This window comes from Ochotona curzoniae, unplaced genomic scaffold (assembly GCF_017591425.1).
Source record: "Ochotona curzoniae isolate NIBS_2020 unplaced genomic scaffold, NIBS_Ocur_1.0 contig_66, whole genome shotgun sequence".
In the NCBI taxonomy this organism is placed as follows: domain Eukaryota; kingdom Metazoa; phylum Chordata; class Mammalia; order Lagomorpha; family Ochotonidae; genus Ochotona; species Ochotona curzoniae.
This window is the reverse complement of record NW_024466512.1, coordinates 1,225,053-1,240,328: the sequence shown is the minus strand read 5'-3', so window position 1 is coordinate 1,240,328 and position 15,276 is coordinate 1,225,053. Positions and strand designations below refer to the sequence as shown.

Below are 15,276 nucleotides of genomic sequence, written 5' to 3'. Positions count from 1 at the left end.
GGAACCCAGGCCACTTTCAGGTTCCAAAGGCCACAGATGAGTCCCATGGCTGTGCAAGCCCCAGAAGTTCAATCTTGTGTGATTTTTAAAACATTTTTATTTATTCATAAAGCAGAAAGAGAGAGAAAGGAGGCAGGTGGTCTCCCGAGCGCTCACATGGTGCTGAGTGAGGCTGAAGCCAGGGACTCCCTCGGGGCTCCCTCATGCGTGACAGGGACCAAGGACTGCAGCCCTGGTCCAGTGCCACCCGGGAGCTCGGCAGGGAGCAGAGCCAGGGCTCAGGGGGTGCAGGTGTCCCCAAAAGCATCTTTTTAAAGATCTACAGGAAGGTAGAGTTACGGAAATCTTCCATCTGTGGATTCACTCTTGCTGGGCTGGTCCAAAGCCAGGAGCCAGGAGCTTCTCCCAGTCCCCTGCATGGGTGCCGGGACATAGGGCTTAGGTCACCCTCCACTGCTTTTCCAGCCCACTAGCAGGGAGTTGGATCAGAAGTGGAGCGGCCGGGACTCAAACCCGTGCCCATACGGGATGTCAGTGCCACAGGTGGTGGCTATACCCTCTACACCAGAGCACTGCCCCCCCTGGACAATGGTTTAACTGCTGTGCAAAGTGACCACTGAGCAGCAGTTTCCGCAGCTCTGGCCAGGGCTGGACCACACTCCCAGCCAGGACGCTGCCTGGGCTTCACCTGCTGCCAGGTGCTCGGATTAGCCAGGCTGTGCCTTCACATGCTCTCCACCCACAGGAAATGTGACCAGTGAGAGCGTGTGAACACAAGAGCCAGCCTCCTGGGCACCAAGGGCTGGAGCGACTGCCCACTCCCCACACACACGCTGCCAGGGTCAGTGGGCCCACGTGCAGGGCGGGTGCCAAGGAGGCCCCTCGGGTCATGTCCTTCCTGCTCCTCTCTGCCTCTGCAACCGGAGAGAAAGAAGAGCAGGGCAAAGAAGAGAACGCAGCAACATTTGTTGGCAGCTGCTTCCCGGTGAGGGTGTGGCCCGGGGGGGCCAGGATGCCATCTCCGCGTTTTCTGCGGCATGTACGGCCGCTGTTATAACAGGAGGGACTTGTCAGCCATGAATAACCAGGGCTGTGGCTGGATCTGGAAATGGACGCAGGTGGTGGGATCCGCTGGACGAGACACCCCAAGCCAGCTGCCGGCTGAGGACTCTGGAGCAGACAGGGCCACAAACCACAGCTCGCTCTGGGCGGCTCCCACCCACACCCACACTCAGGCTGGCCCTAAGTGCCCAAGGGTGGCTGTGGCTCCCAGCGTGCCCAAGTGTGGCTGTGGCTCCCAGCTTGTCCACTCGGGGCCCGGGGACACGGCCAGTGGAGCCAGTACCTCCCACTTGAGCCCAGCAGAGTCCAGTGCAACTTCTGTTCAGCTCACACTGGGTTCCACAACCCAGACTTGCAACCACAGCTGCCGTGGGGGCCGTTGAGGGGGGCAGTCTCGGGACTCAAGTGTGTAAGACACCTGGACAAGGTCATTGTTCTGCGGTTTCAAAAGACAACGTTTCTGAAAGAACACTTGCTCATCCACACAGCACATTTTCCAGCTCAAATGGAGCACTGTGACTCAGCTCTCTGGCTGGCCACAGGGTCCACCTGCTCTGGCACAGACCGTGGCAGGCACCATGCCCTCTCCTCTCCAGGACGGGTGAGGGATGCAGCATGATGCAGCATGAGCAGGGCACAGCCCAGCACCCTCCTGGTGTGAAGTGACCTTTGGAGGAGCGCACAGGGCTAGACGGTGATCAACAAAGCAGAGTGAACGTCCCCTCTGTCCACTCCGCTGCTGCTTCGTTTCAGTTAGTGGATATGACAGCTGCCCAAGCCACTTCCGCCAGGGTGAGGGAACCCTGCTGGGGGTGTGAGCTCACAGCCCCCTCAGTGGACAGAAGTGGGTCAGTGTTCCTGTGGGCGTCAGCTCGAGGCCTTCCCAGCCCATGGTGAGACTCCAGGCAGCTCCTGCTGCAGGCGTGGGTGCTGCTGGGACCTGGGAGCGTCGAGTGATATTTAGGCTCTGGAATTCACTGGCCCGACCAATGCAGCCACTCAGGCCTGATGCCCGAGTGACCAAGGCGGACAGTGCCTGATTCCACACGATTTGCTCTCTGGACCGCAGCTTCACTGTGCCTCAGAGTTCAGCGTCAGCTGTGTCCTGCGGTATCAGCCGCTATTTTAATTAAGCATGGAATTAGGGCCTGGCACAGTAGCCCAGTGGCTGAAATCCTCACCTTGCATATCCAGGGATCCCATATGGGCACCAGTTCTAATCCCGGCAGCCCTGCTTCCCATCCAGCTCCCTGCTTGTGACTTGGGAAAGCAGTCGAGGATGGCCCAAAGCCTTGGGACCCTGCACCCACGTGGGAGATCCAGAAGAGGCTCGTGGTTCCTGGCTTCAGATTGGATCGACCCTGGTCATGGTGGCCACTTGGGGAGTGAATCATCGGATGGAAGATCTTCCTCTCTGTCTCTCCACCTCTCTGTATATATGACTTTCCAATTTTAAAAAAATAAATAAATCTTAAAAAAAAAACAACAACAACATGAAATTCAAGCAAAAGATTAGAACTGTGGCCCAGTGGGTAACTCTGCTGGGTCGACTAACCCAGGTTGGTTGGTGATTACGGGAATACTACAGGAGCATTTGAAGTTTCTCAGAGGCGTCCAGGAAAAATGCATGTGCGTTCCAGGAACAGGCTCTGAGCACCGCGTGCCGACTCCAGCTGAATGTAGATCCGACACCCAGGTCGACACCCTGGTCCATCCACACACTGTCCCTGGGTCAACGGGTGCCCCGCTTGTGGTTTGTGTGTCCCTGGGTCAACGGGTGCCCCGTTGTGTCAGCGGGGGAGATGCATGCAGGGCAGGGACAAAACGCTGGGCTTTCATGTTTTCCAAAAAAGCCTACAGGGAGAACGTGACAGCGAGGGCGAAGCGCTCACAGCTGCTGGGAAGGAGGTGGTTGCTGACGGGGCCCTCGGGGCTGCAGTCCGGCCCTGTGTGTGGCCGGCCGTGGGCCGCTTCTGGACATGCTAGCCACAGCTGGGCTCCGGCGGTCCTGGGGCTGTGCTTTTGGACCAGGGGTCCTGAGCGCATCTGCCAATTACTCCGGATGCCAGTGAAACCGCATCCTAAGTGGAACCATCTGGAAAGACAAGCAGGCTTTGTCTGCTGGGACGCTGCCCTGAAACTTGCTCCAGGAGAAACTGCTGGCCCCGGAGAGGGACAGAGTCCCCCTAGACCCCTGTGGAACAGGAGGGTCTCTGGGGGAGCAGCCACGCCTGACCCTGCTGGGTCCAACCAGAGCAAGAGCCCCCCAACCCAGCAGCTCCGTGGGCCACAGAGTTTGGTCTTAATCCCGTGAGAAGGACACTTGACACTCGAGCCTGGCGAGTGGGGGGTACAGTGTTGGTGTCCACGGGAATGGCATCGTCCAGCAGGTTCCAGGACGGACTCACCTCCGAGCCCTCGCCGATGGGCAGCTCCTGTGGGCCCTCGCAGCCCTGACATGTCTGCCCTCGAGCCTGTGGGCAGCATGGCGAGCCCAAGCTTGCCTTCCCCCGTGTCGTGCCCCGAGGTGGACGCGTGCGGTCACCCACAGCAGGATCTCTTTCCTCTGAGGCCAAGGACTTCCGGGTCACGCAGGCATTTCGTGCTTCTGTGTGCACCATGTCGCCTCCACCCGCCAGTGGCCACGGTGGCCAGGGCAAGGAGTGCCGCAGGGCCCACCGGAATTTGCTCTTTCCAATCTTGATCTCACTCCTTCGGGGCCCTGGAGCCCAGGAGAGACCCATTTTTAACTGTGAGAATGTGCCACCCTCTTCGGTGAGCACCGGTTCTGTCCGCATTTCTGCCATCCTCAGCTGCACACCTCCTGACAGGTGTGAGGTCCTGGGGTGTGACCCTCCTGGGGTCGCCATGTGCTGATCCTGCTAGTGCTTCTGGCTACTGGCGGAGGCGTCATGCGTCCTGATTTCAAAGCACGTTACTAAGCCGGATGGATCCAGACAAACTGTGCGGGCACAGACAGGGCCTGGACCGATGGGACAGACATGGGAGCCCAGGAGTAAATCCATGTGTGTCTCACGGATCTCTGACAGTCTGGGTTGGCAGAGGGGAAGACGGGCACTGCAGTGAGTGGTTTTGGGAAAACTGGAGTAGCACAGGCATAAGGTGGACATGGCCCTTCTCCCACAGCTCATGGAAGATGAACAGCCCTGAAGGTACACAAGTCCTAGGAGACGGGACAAGGCCGCACGACACCAACCCTGCAGCAACTTCACGGGTGTGACCCAGGTGGCAGGTGCGCATCTGCACAGCCAGAACAAAGCTAAGCAGAAAGCAGGGCGGCCACTGGCACCGCACGGTCAGCAAGGCATGGCCACTGGAAGGCCAGTTCTGGTGCCTGCTGCCGTTTCCTGTCCAGCTTCCTGCCAATGCAACCTGGGGGCAGCAGATGACGGCATGGGGCCTAGGTCCCTGCTGCTCACACGGGAAACGCAGAGGGAGCTTGGGGCTCATAGCTTTGCTGACCCAGCTCTGGCTGCATGGGCATCTGAGAAGTGAGCTGGCGATGAAAGACTTGTCTTTCTGACCCCTTTAAAAAAATTATTTGTTATTTATTTGAAAGGTAGAGTTACAGAGAGATCAAATATTCACTGGTTCACACTCTAAATGCCGACAGTCAGGGCTAAGGAGGGCGGAGGCCAGAGCCTGGAGATTCCTCCTGGCCTCTCGTGTGGGTGCAGGGGTGTGGGTGCAGGGGTGTGGGTGCAGGGGTGTGGGTGCACGGGCGTGGGTGCAGGGGCCCGGGCACTTGGGCCATCTGCTGCTGCTTTCCCAGGTGAGTTAGCAGGATGAACTGGTGCATATGGGATGTTGGCATCGCATGCGGAAGCTCAACCAACTACGCCACCTTGGCCCTGCTTCTTGGACTTTTAAGAACAAACTTTTTTGAGGTTTGTCTTATTTTGCATTGCATATTTCTTATGCCCTTTTAGCAAAGTTTGTGTCCTTAAAGTGTTTCTCTTGTAAGCATTTTTAGACTTCTTTATTTTATTTGAAATGTGGAATTAGAGGGGCATGTGGAGAGACAGAGAGGTCTTCCAACTGCTGGTTCACTCTGCAAATGGCCACAAGGGCCGGAGCTGGGCCAGCTGGAAGCAGGGAGCCGGGAGCTTCATCCAGATCCCCCGCATGGGTACAGGGTCCCAAAGATGTGACTATTTTTTGCTGTGTTCCCAGGCCTACAGCAGGGAGCAGGGAGCTGGTACTGCAGGGGGTCACTTTACCAGCTATGTCACCAGCTCTCATCTCAAATAACCCTTTTAAAAAATACAATGCAAACATGAAAACTTAATTAATTAATTAAAAATGCTGTAGTGAAAGACTACCTAAAAGAATGGGAGAAATCAGACAGGGTTGATTTCTAAAATACAGGAGGATGGGCCTGGCGTGATGGCCCCGGCACCTTGTACGCCCCGGCATCCCATGGGCACTGGTTCGTGTCCTGGCTGCTCAAGTTCCCATCCAGCTCCCTGCTCGTGGCCTGGGAAAGCAGTCGAGGACAGCCCAAAGCCTCAGGACCCTGCATGCACGTGGGAGACCTTGAAGAACTTCGTGGCCTTACATCGGCTCAGCTCCAGCCGTCGCAGCCACTTGGGGAGTGAACCAGCACACAGAAGATCTTTCTCTCTCTCCTTCTCTCTATAAATCTGCCTTTCCAATAAAAATAAGTCTTGAAATGTAGGAGGAACTCAGGCAATTCAGCAATGAAAGCATAATGACCCTATTGCGATGGGTTCCACCTCTCCAAGGAAGACGCGCCCGCGGCCCTGGGCCGTGTTTGATCATCAGCAACTGTCTGGAACAGACAGTCTTGACCCCTGAGGTTGGGTTTCCTCTGCTAACTCACATTGATTATCAAGAGGCTTGTGAGAACCTGTGGGTCAGTGTCGATGTAACCTGGCTGAGACGTGACTCCATGCGCCTTTCCGACGAGTGGCCGCGAGGACCGCTGGGGAGGCGCACGCTGACGGTCGGCGGTCACCTTGTTAATTCATGTTGAAAAGGGTCATTTAGTCAACTAAGTGTGACCCACACTTGGTTTTGCGCAGTGACGGTCACAGAACGTAGACGGCCGGATGGACCACCGGTGCTCTGGGGTCGGGGCACCAACACTCCATGCTGTGCGCAGACATGGGTGTGAGGACACCCGTGCAGCTGCCCACCCACTGGGCACAACCTGCCAGGGCTCCAGGTGCACAAGACCCACGTGGGTGTGCACGACGTGGAATGCCTATGAGGATTGGCTCGACTTCTGACTCCAGATGCTGTGAGTGAGTGCAGCATCCCCGGGGCAGTGCTGCCCAGGGGGAGACCCTGACAGCTTCAGGCTCCTGGCTTTTGCTCTGGGAAGGGAGCCTGAGGGTGGAAGGTCACTGTCTCTCTGCCTTTCCAAAAACTAAAAAAAAAAAAAAAAATTTTAAATATGTAAATCGTCACTGGTGTAAAGCCCTGAGCGCCTTGTTGGTAGGACCACCCGCCGCGTGGAGCTTCTGCAGGTGAGTGGGGCTCCCCCAGGTAGAAGAGGGGACCTCACCCCTGCAGGACCAGCTTCTGCAGGTGAGTGGGGCTCCGCCAGGGAGAAGAGGGGACTTCACCCCTGCAGGACCAGCTTCTGCAGGTGAGTGGGGCTCCGCCAGGGAGAAGAGGGGACTTCACCCCTGCAGGGGCAGACCTGGGGGGAGGTTGTGGCACAGCAGCTAAAAGACTACTCTGCATGGAGTGTCTGGTTGAGTCCCAGCTCCTCCACTCCCAACCTAGTCTGCTGCTGACATGCTCACAGGGAGATGGCAGATGGTAACTCAAGCCCTGGGGCCCTGCCACCTACACAGGAGACCCCTGTGGGCTCCTGGCTCAGCCCTGCCACACCCACATGGGAGACCCCTGTGGGCTCCTGGCTCAGCCCTGCCACACCCACATGGGAGACCCCTGTGGGCTCCTGGCTCAGCCCTGCCACACCCACATGGGAGACCCCTGTGGGCTCCTGGCTCAGCCCTGCCACACCCACATGGGAGACCCCAGCTGAGCCCTGACAACGGCAGGCAGTGTGGAATGACCCGCAGATGGAAGATCTCTGTGTTTTGTCTCTAGTTCCCTCTCACTGCCTTACAAATCGACATTTCCTTTTAAGGGCGGGCCTTGACCTGTCGGCCATGTCGGGGTGCTGGTTAAACCTGGTTCCGGCTCCCAGGCCCAGCTTCCTGCTGATACACCCCCAGAGAGGCAGCAGAGACCTAACTGGGTCCCCGCCAGCCACTTGAGTTAAATTCCTGGCTCCCAATGCCAGCCTGGGGCTGCTTAGGCCAGCCCCGGCCACTGTGGGCAGGCCGGGTCAGGGTCTGGAGGGGGTGAGTGAACTAGTCGGTGGGAACTCTTTCTGTTCTGCCTCTCAAACTTCATTTTCTTGTGGCAACATCTAAGTAGCATTTATGTTAATGACTTCCAAGTGTGTGAGCGAGCGTCCTGCCACGGAGTGCACCCACCCTGCCCTGTGGCCAGCACCACCAGCACCACCAGGATCTGCTTGCCTTCCACACCTCCTGGCCATCTGTGCCTACTGTCCACTCGGCACTTGGCCAAGCTGGCCCCAGGTCTGTGCCCACTGCCCACCCTGTGCTCTGCCAAGCTGACCCAAGGACTGCACCCACTGCCTGCCCCGCGCCCCACCAAGCTGGCCCCAGGACAAGCCGGTCACCCTTCTGAGCTGCGGAGGACACAACGCCGAGCCCGACACCAGCCAAGAAGTCTGCAGTAACGAAGCGGGGACGGCACCTGACTGCTTTGAGAGTTCTCTGAGATCCAAGTAAGAGTCAAGACCCTCTGCGGTGAGCTGGAGGCAGCGGATGCAGAAGTGCAGGTGGGGTGGCAGCAAGGCGCCTCTGCTGGGGATAGCAAGGCCTGGCTCCACTGTCTGGCTGCTGCCAGCTGGGTTCTGCAGCCCTGGGCATGTGCAGGACTCAACAGATGTGAAACGCGTCATGCCACCACTGACTCCTCACAGTGAGCCGTGTCACGGACACCACGGTTCTGATTCTGCAGTCACAGAGCTAACACAGAGCTGTTAGCAGGCCCAGGCCCACCAGCCTCCAGCCGCCTGGCTTCGGGAGCTGGGGGCGAGGTGGGGGCCTTCCTGGGGTGGCACAGAAAGCTGCGTTTGTTCCAGGGATCGCCTGCACCCTCACAAAGCACCCCTTTCTCCTGACCTGGACAGGCAGTGCTGGGCACTGGCTGCAGCACATCCTGAGACGCACTCCAGGAACGCAGAGCCCTGGGTCTGCCCTGACTCAAGGGGTCTGCCCTGGACCAACACCTGCCTTCACCCCATTCCAGGGACGCACTCAGGGGTTCCTGCCTCACGGGTCTGAGGGGAGAGGCTGCAGTCCTAGGCCAGGGCCTGACGGGCTCAGCCTGCAGGGTGCAGTGCGGCTAATTCTGTCCTCTGGGTGCTGCAGCATGGTGCGAGCCGCAGCACTCAGACCCTGCACCAGGCAGGACGAAACAGCACCTTCGCATAAAGAGGTCTGGCGTGATGGCGATAAGCAGAAAGGTGCTGGAGAATGATGGCAGAGCTGCAAGCGCAGACCTAGGCTGGCAAGGGCAGTGCCGTCCCAGCCGGGGGAGTCACCCTGAGCGCTCAGCCTCAGCATCCTACCCCTGCCCTTCCCCCAGGAGCTGAGACATGCAGCACAAAGCCATCAACCTCTCTGGTGTTTTCACTTTGGAACCTGACAGAACGCCTGGAAGAACACACCAAGAGCCAGGAGGGGCTGCAGCTGCGGCACAGCAAGTAAGTCCTGGCTGTCCACTTCTGATCCAGCCCGCTGCTAACGTGTCTGGGAAAGCAGCAGACGGCCCTGGGGCTTGGGCCCCACCCCACTGGGGGCCCAGCTCCTCACTCCCCCAGCCGCTCCGTGGCCACTGGGGGACATGAAGCATCAGTGGAAGACTTCCTTCTCTTCTCTTCCTCTCTCCCTGTGATTCTGTCCTCAAATAATCAAAATAAAAGAATAAACAGACATTTTGCCAAAGAAATAACAAGGGGAGACAGGCTTGGTCATTGTCTATGCAGGTGCACGAGGCATTCACCTGTTCACCACTCTGCCCCAGCCTGGCAACAGGTCCACTGTGTACAATCCCACGGCTGTGTGCAGTCCCACGGCTGTGTGCAGTCCCACGCCTGTGTACAGTCCCACGGCTGTGTGCAGTCTCACGGTTGTGTGCAGTCCCACGGCTGTGTGCAGTCTCACGCCTGTGTGCAGTCCCACGGCTGTGTGCAGTCCCACGGCTGTGTACAGTCTCACGGCTGTGTACAGTCTCACGGCTGTGTACAGTCCTACATCGAGTGCTACAGCTTCAGCGAGAAAGATTAGAGAAACTACTCCATAAATGACAAAGCTTAACTTACATCAGTGGAAAAAGATATGCCTAGGTCAGAATGCCTAGCTAACGTTTGGAGAAAAACATACAGCAAGTTACACCCCCCAGATACTATTCAAAATGTAGCCAGATCAAAGTTGTGTTGTTTCACTTTAATTTTTATTTGAGAAACAGAAATGGAAAGAAACAGAATGAGCGCCTATACACTGGTTCACTCCCTAAATGTCCATCATAGCCAGGCAGGGCTGGGCAGGCTGGGCAGGCTGGGCAGGATCAGAAACGGCTGGGCAGGCTGGGCAGGCTGGGCAGGATCAGAAACGGCTGGGCAGGCTGGGCAGGCTGGGCAGGATCAGAAACAGCTGGGCAGGCTGGGCAGGGCTGAAGCAAGGATCTGGAGAGCAGTTCTCTCCCCGTCCACCCCTGCCAGGACCCCTCCATTCAGCTGTCCTGCTGCCTCGGGAAGCTGCCATTTGAGTTCAGAGCTGGGAACTAAAGAGCGACCCGAGCATCTTGGAGCACACTGTTTTTCAAAGTCAATCAGAATCATGTGGAAGTGTGGCTGTGCAATCTACACTTCGCATAAGGCACATAACTGCAGGAAGGAGGCTCCTTTGGGAATGACTGTAAGGCTAGGCTCCAGGGCCAGTGCTGTGGCAGTGACGGTGAAGGCAGCGCTCCAACGGGACGCTGGTTCAGTCCTTGTGGCTCCACCTGATCCTGTTCCCTGCGGTGGGCCTGGAAAAGCAGCGGAGGCAGGCCTCTGCACCCACGCTGGACGGACCCAGTTCTGCCCGTTACAGCCACTTGGGGAAGGGAAGGCTCTGTAACTGCCTTGTGAATTAATAAATAGTTTTATTTATGGTTTTTAGAAGATGCACATGGCTAGAAACAGCAACAACAAAAAGACAGCCAGATGCGACAGTGAAAACTCCCGTGAGCAGACACCACTGGAAAGAAGCAAATAATTTACAACAAAAAGGAGAAGAGCAGACTTGATAGTTTCTATATGTAAATAAGTCTTGAAAATAAATATTAGCGGCAGCTGTTAGGCTTTGCAATTCACCTGCCAGTTGGGAAACCTGTCAACCAGAGCACACTCGAGTGTGAGGCCCGGCTCTGCTCGCGACTCCGGCTGCCTGCTGATGCCACACGAGGAGCAGCTGTGATGGCTCCACAGCTGCATCTCCACCACTTGCCTATCGGATGTGCACGGCACTCCTGGCTCAGTCAGCCTGGCCCGGCCCAGCCCTGCACACACGGGCATGGACCAACAGCCCAGCCCTGCACACACGGGCATGGACCAACAGCCAGCCCTGCACACACGGGCATGGACCAACAGCCAGGCACTGCACACACGGGAATGGACCAACAGCCCAGCACTGCACACAGGGGCATGGACCAACAGCCAGGCACTGCACACAGGGGCATGGACCAACAGCCAGGCACTGCACACACGGGCATGGACCAACAGCCAGGCACTGCACACACGGGAATGGACCAACAGCCCAGCACTGCACACAGGGGCATGGACCAACAGCCAGGCACTGCACACAGGGGCATGGACCAACAGCCAGGCACTGCACACACGGGCATGGACCAACAGCCAGGCACTGCACACAGGGGCATGGACCAACAGCCAGGCACTGCACACAGGGGCATGGACCAACAGCCAGGCACTGCACACAGGGGCATGGACCAACAGCCCAGCCCTGCACACACGGGCATGGACCAACAGCTCAGCCCTGCACACACGGGCATGGACCAACAGCCAGGCACTGCACACACGGGCATGGACCAACAGCCCACCACTGCACACACGGGCACGGACCAACAGCCAGGCACTGCACACAGGGGCATGGACCAATAGGTGGCAGTTCTGCTTGTCTTTCAGCATCTCAGATAAACAAAAACAGAAAGACACACAGTGCCAGGAGAAACATGGTAAGGATGTGAAGTGCACAAAAGCAGATACACGTGACCACCATTTAGAAACTAGGATGTGATGTAGAAGGTGCGAATGACAGCTATGAAGTCTCCTGCAAAGTTCAGCCCAACAAGCATTGCAAAGTTCAGAATTGAATCTCCTGTGCTCTGTGTCAACGACAGGAGCCCCAAACGTCCAGGCAGCGGGTAAAACGGGCAAGGTACAGACGCACCATTCTCATGCCCCGAACGCAGACCACACTGTGGGAAACAGATGGACAGGAAACCATTGACCAAGAGACTCAGGGCCTCATCAGTATCACAATTCAAAAAAATGGCATCAAGCAAGACAGCAACAATCACTTGTGGGGCTGGATAACATGTGGGTGGATCAAAGACAGTGAGATGGCCTAGTGGCTGAATCCTCCTTGCACACGCTGAGGATCCCATGTGGGTGCCGGATCATGTCCCAGCTGCTCCACTTCCCATCCTGCTCCCTGCTTGTGGCCTGGGAAGGCAGTCAAGGATGACCCAAAACCTTGTGACCCTGTACCCACATGAGAGACCCAGGGGAAGCTCCTGGCTCCTGGCCAATTCAGCTCCTCCTACTGAAGCCACTTGGGGAGTGAATCAGGGGGTGGAAGAGCTTTCTCTCCATCTTTCCTTCTCTCTGTAACTCTGACTTTCCAATAGGAATAAAATAAATCTGAAAAAAACAAAGAAACAAACAAACAAAAAGAATCATTGTAGTGTTATACAAGAGTGACAACCAAACCACGGTGTAGTTATGCTTCCTAAATGCCTCTTGGAGAGACACTCTGAAGTAACTGCAGGGCTGCCCGATACTCACTTCTAGTACAGGATGGGGGCAGCAGGTGGGGACGAGGGGTGGAGAGCTGAAGCCTAGTGCTGCTGAAGGAAAGAAACTGACCCGTGAAAACACCTTTCTGGGCATTTGATCAAATCAACACCACTTCATGCTGAAAACCCTAAGCAACACAGGCACAGAAGGAACATGCTACAACACGATCAAAGCAATTTATGAAAAAACCAAGGCCAGCGTCATTCTAAATGGGGAAAGAGTGGAAGCCAATCCACTAAAATCTAGAACTAGACAAGGATGTCCACTGTCACCACTACTCTTCAGTATAGTATTGGAAGTCCTTGCCAGAGCTATTAGCCAAGAAAAAGAAATTAAAGGAATACAAAATGGAAATGAGGAACTGAAATTATCTCTATTTGCAGATTACATGATTCTCTACATAGGAGAACCAAAAACTCAGTCAAGAGGCTACATGACTCAAAACGACTTTGGCAGGGTAGCAGGAGACAAAATTAATGAACACAAATCGATGGCGCTACTGCAAACAAATAATTCCATGGCTGAGAAAGAAATGGTAAGTATAGTCCTCTTTAAAATAGCAGGGAGGAATCTTAAATATCTAGGAATTAAACTAAATAAATATGTAAAAGACTTCTATGAGGAAAACTGTAAAACATTTTTTAAAAAGGAATACTTATTGAAAAATGGAGACCATTACCGTATTCCTGGATTGGCAGGATCAACATCATCAAAATGTCCATATTTCCAAAAGTAATGTACAGATTCAATACAATTCCAATCAAAATCCCAACAACATTCTTCTCAGTAATAGAAAGGAAGATACAGAAGTTCATCTGGAATCACAAGAGACCACGAATCGCCAAAGCTATCCTGAAGAATAGAAATCAAGCTGGAGGAATCACAATCCCTGACCTCAAGACATACGACAGAGCAGTGGGCATCGAAACAGTCTAGTACTGGTACAGAAACAGAAAAGATCAATGGAACAGAACAGAAACCCAGCAGGGAGCCCACACATGTATAGCCAACTAATCTTTGACAAGAAAACTGAAAACAATCCAGGGAAAAAGTCTGGTCTCTTCAACAATGCTGTTGGGACAACTAGATAACAGTCTACAGAATAAAGAAGCAAGGCTGGCACCTGTCACAGTGTACAATAATCAGCTCTAAATGGATCAAGGATTTAAACTTGCACCCAGAAATCATAAAACTATTAAAGGAAAACATAGGAAGCACTCTCCAAGAAATGGGAATGGGGAAAGACTTCTTAGAAAAGACACCAAAAGCATAGGCAGTCAAAGCCAAAATGAACATACAGGACTACACCAACGAAAAAGCTTCTGTGCAGCAAAGGAAGCAATTAACAAAGTGAAGAAGCAACCAACAGAATGGGAGAAAATCATTGCACACTACACAAGTGAGCAGAGGAAATGAACAGACATTTTTCAAAAGAACAGAGTCAAATGGTTAACAGACATGAAAAGACGCTCAGGCTCCCTAGCCATCAGAGAGATACAAATGACAACCACGTTGAGGTACCACCTATCTCCAATGAGACTGGCCTACATTCAGATCTCAACTAACAACACCTGCTGGTGTGGTTGTGGGGAGAAAGGCACCCTCCTTCACTGCTGGTGGGAGTGTAGGCTAGTACACACCCTGCACACCCCTCCTAAAACTGTTCTGCACCTCAGTTGTTGACATATGCCTTGTTAGAGTTATAGCCCAGTTTAGACTATCCTAAAATCTGCCAAGTTCAGCAAAAGTATGCTTCAACACTATAAACTGCTAAATACTAAAATGAAAGTAGACATGAGACAGCTGAATAGTACCCTATAGCCATTTTAAGGTGTATAGCAGCCAGTTCTGTGTATAAACTAAAATTGAAATGTCAATGAAGTAGTCACAGGATGTGGTTAAGAACTTGCATTTTTTAACGTATTGGTTACTCAATACCATGTCAATTAATTTCATAATGTTGTAAATTATCATTGATGTTATGCTGTGGCTTTAAATTGATCGGGATGATATTCTGCCAGCTCTGCTTTCAGACCAGAGATGGTCTCCCCAAGAAACTGTTGAATTCACCTAGACAATAAGATGCTGGACTCTATGCTTGCAATGAAAGAATCTCAACTGAATTTGAACTGTAATACTGCAACAAGGTGGAGGAATCCACCATGGGGAGAGAGTAGGGGGAGGGGTTGGAGGATTCCCAGAGCCTATGAAACCGTGTCACATAATGCAATGTAATTAATAATAGTAATAAAAAATATATATATATATATTTTAATAAAAAGGAAACTGTGGTACATCTACTCAGTGGAATGTTACTCAGCCATTAAAAAGAATGAAATTATACCATTTGCAACTAGATGATCCCAACTAGAGACCATTACGCTCAGTGAAATAAGTCAATCCCAAAAAGAGAAATACCATATGTTCTCTCTGATATAAGGAATCCATCATGTAAATTGGAATGTACAGTGGTGGAGTGATAAGAGAGTGCCAAAATCAGATGTGAAGATACAATGCAACATGCATCCCTACTTCCAGACAAAAGGACTCCCAGTGAAAGTGTTGGACGTGTGTAGACAACGGAATGCCGGACTGTCTGACGTTGTCTGTGCCAGCAATGTAGGGCGCACTCCAGCAGTGGGCTGATGGAATCCTAACTCCTTTTGAAGAAATGTATTGTTGTGGCAATAAGGAAAAAATCAATCAGAAGGTGGAAATTGGGGAAGGTGAATCCTACACTATACAGAATTGTATGACAAACTTCAAAAATTAAAATAAAAATTTAAAAATGAAAACAAAATGACAGGTGAGAGACACACAGATTAAGGCGACAGAAAGGAAGAGGGGCTGGAGCAGGGCATCAGCATCTTCTATGGACACTGGTTCGAACCCCAGGTGTTCCACTTCTGACCAAGCCCCTGCTCTTGCACACAGCACAGCAGCGGATGTCCAATTCCTTGGACCCCTGCCAATCCTGAGGCCCTCCCTCTGTCTCCCTCTCTTTCAAACAGATAAATCTCAAACAAACAAACAAACAA

General features: G+C 53.7%; 1 protein-coding gene across 1 annotated transcript in view; it reads right to left on the bottom strand.

Moving 5' to 3' along the window:
* Window positions 1–3,683, bottom strand: part of LOC121164348 (collagen alpha-1(I) chain-like) — a 47,045-nt gene extending 43,362 nt beyond the window's left edge. The window contains exons 1-2 of the mRNA XM_040992478.1: window positions 3,612–3,683; window positions 3,417–3,536 (exon numbers count right to left, since the gene is read on the bottom strand). Coding sequence (XP_040848412.1) covers window positions 3,417–3,536; window positions 3,612–3,683 — 192 coding nt within the window. The remainder of the gene's footprint in view (window positions 1–3,416; window positions 3,537–3,611) is intronic.
* Window positions 3,684–15,276: the final 11,593 nt, after the last annotated feature.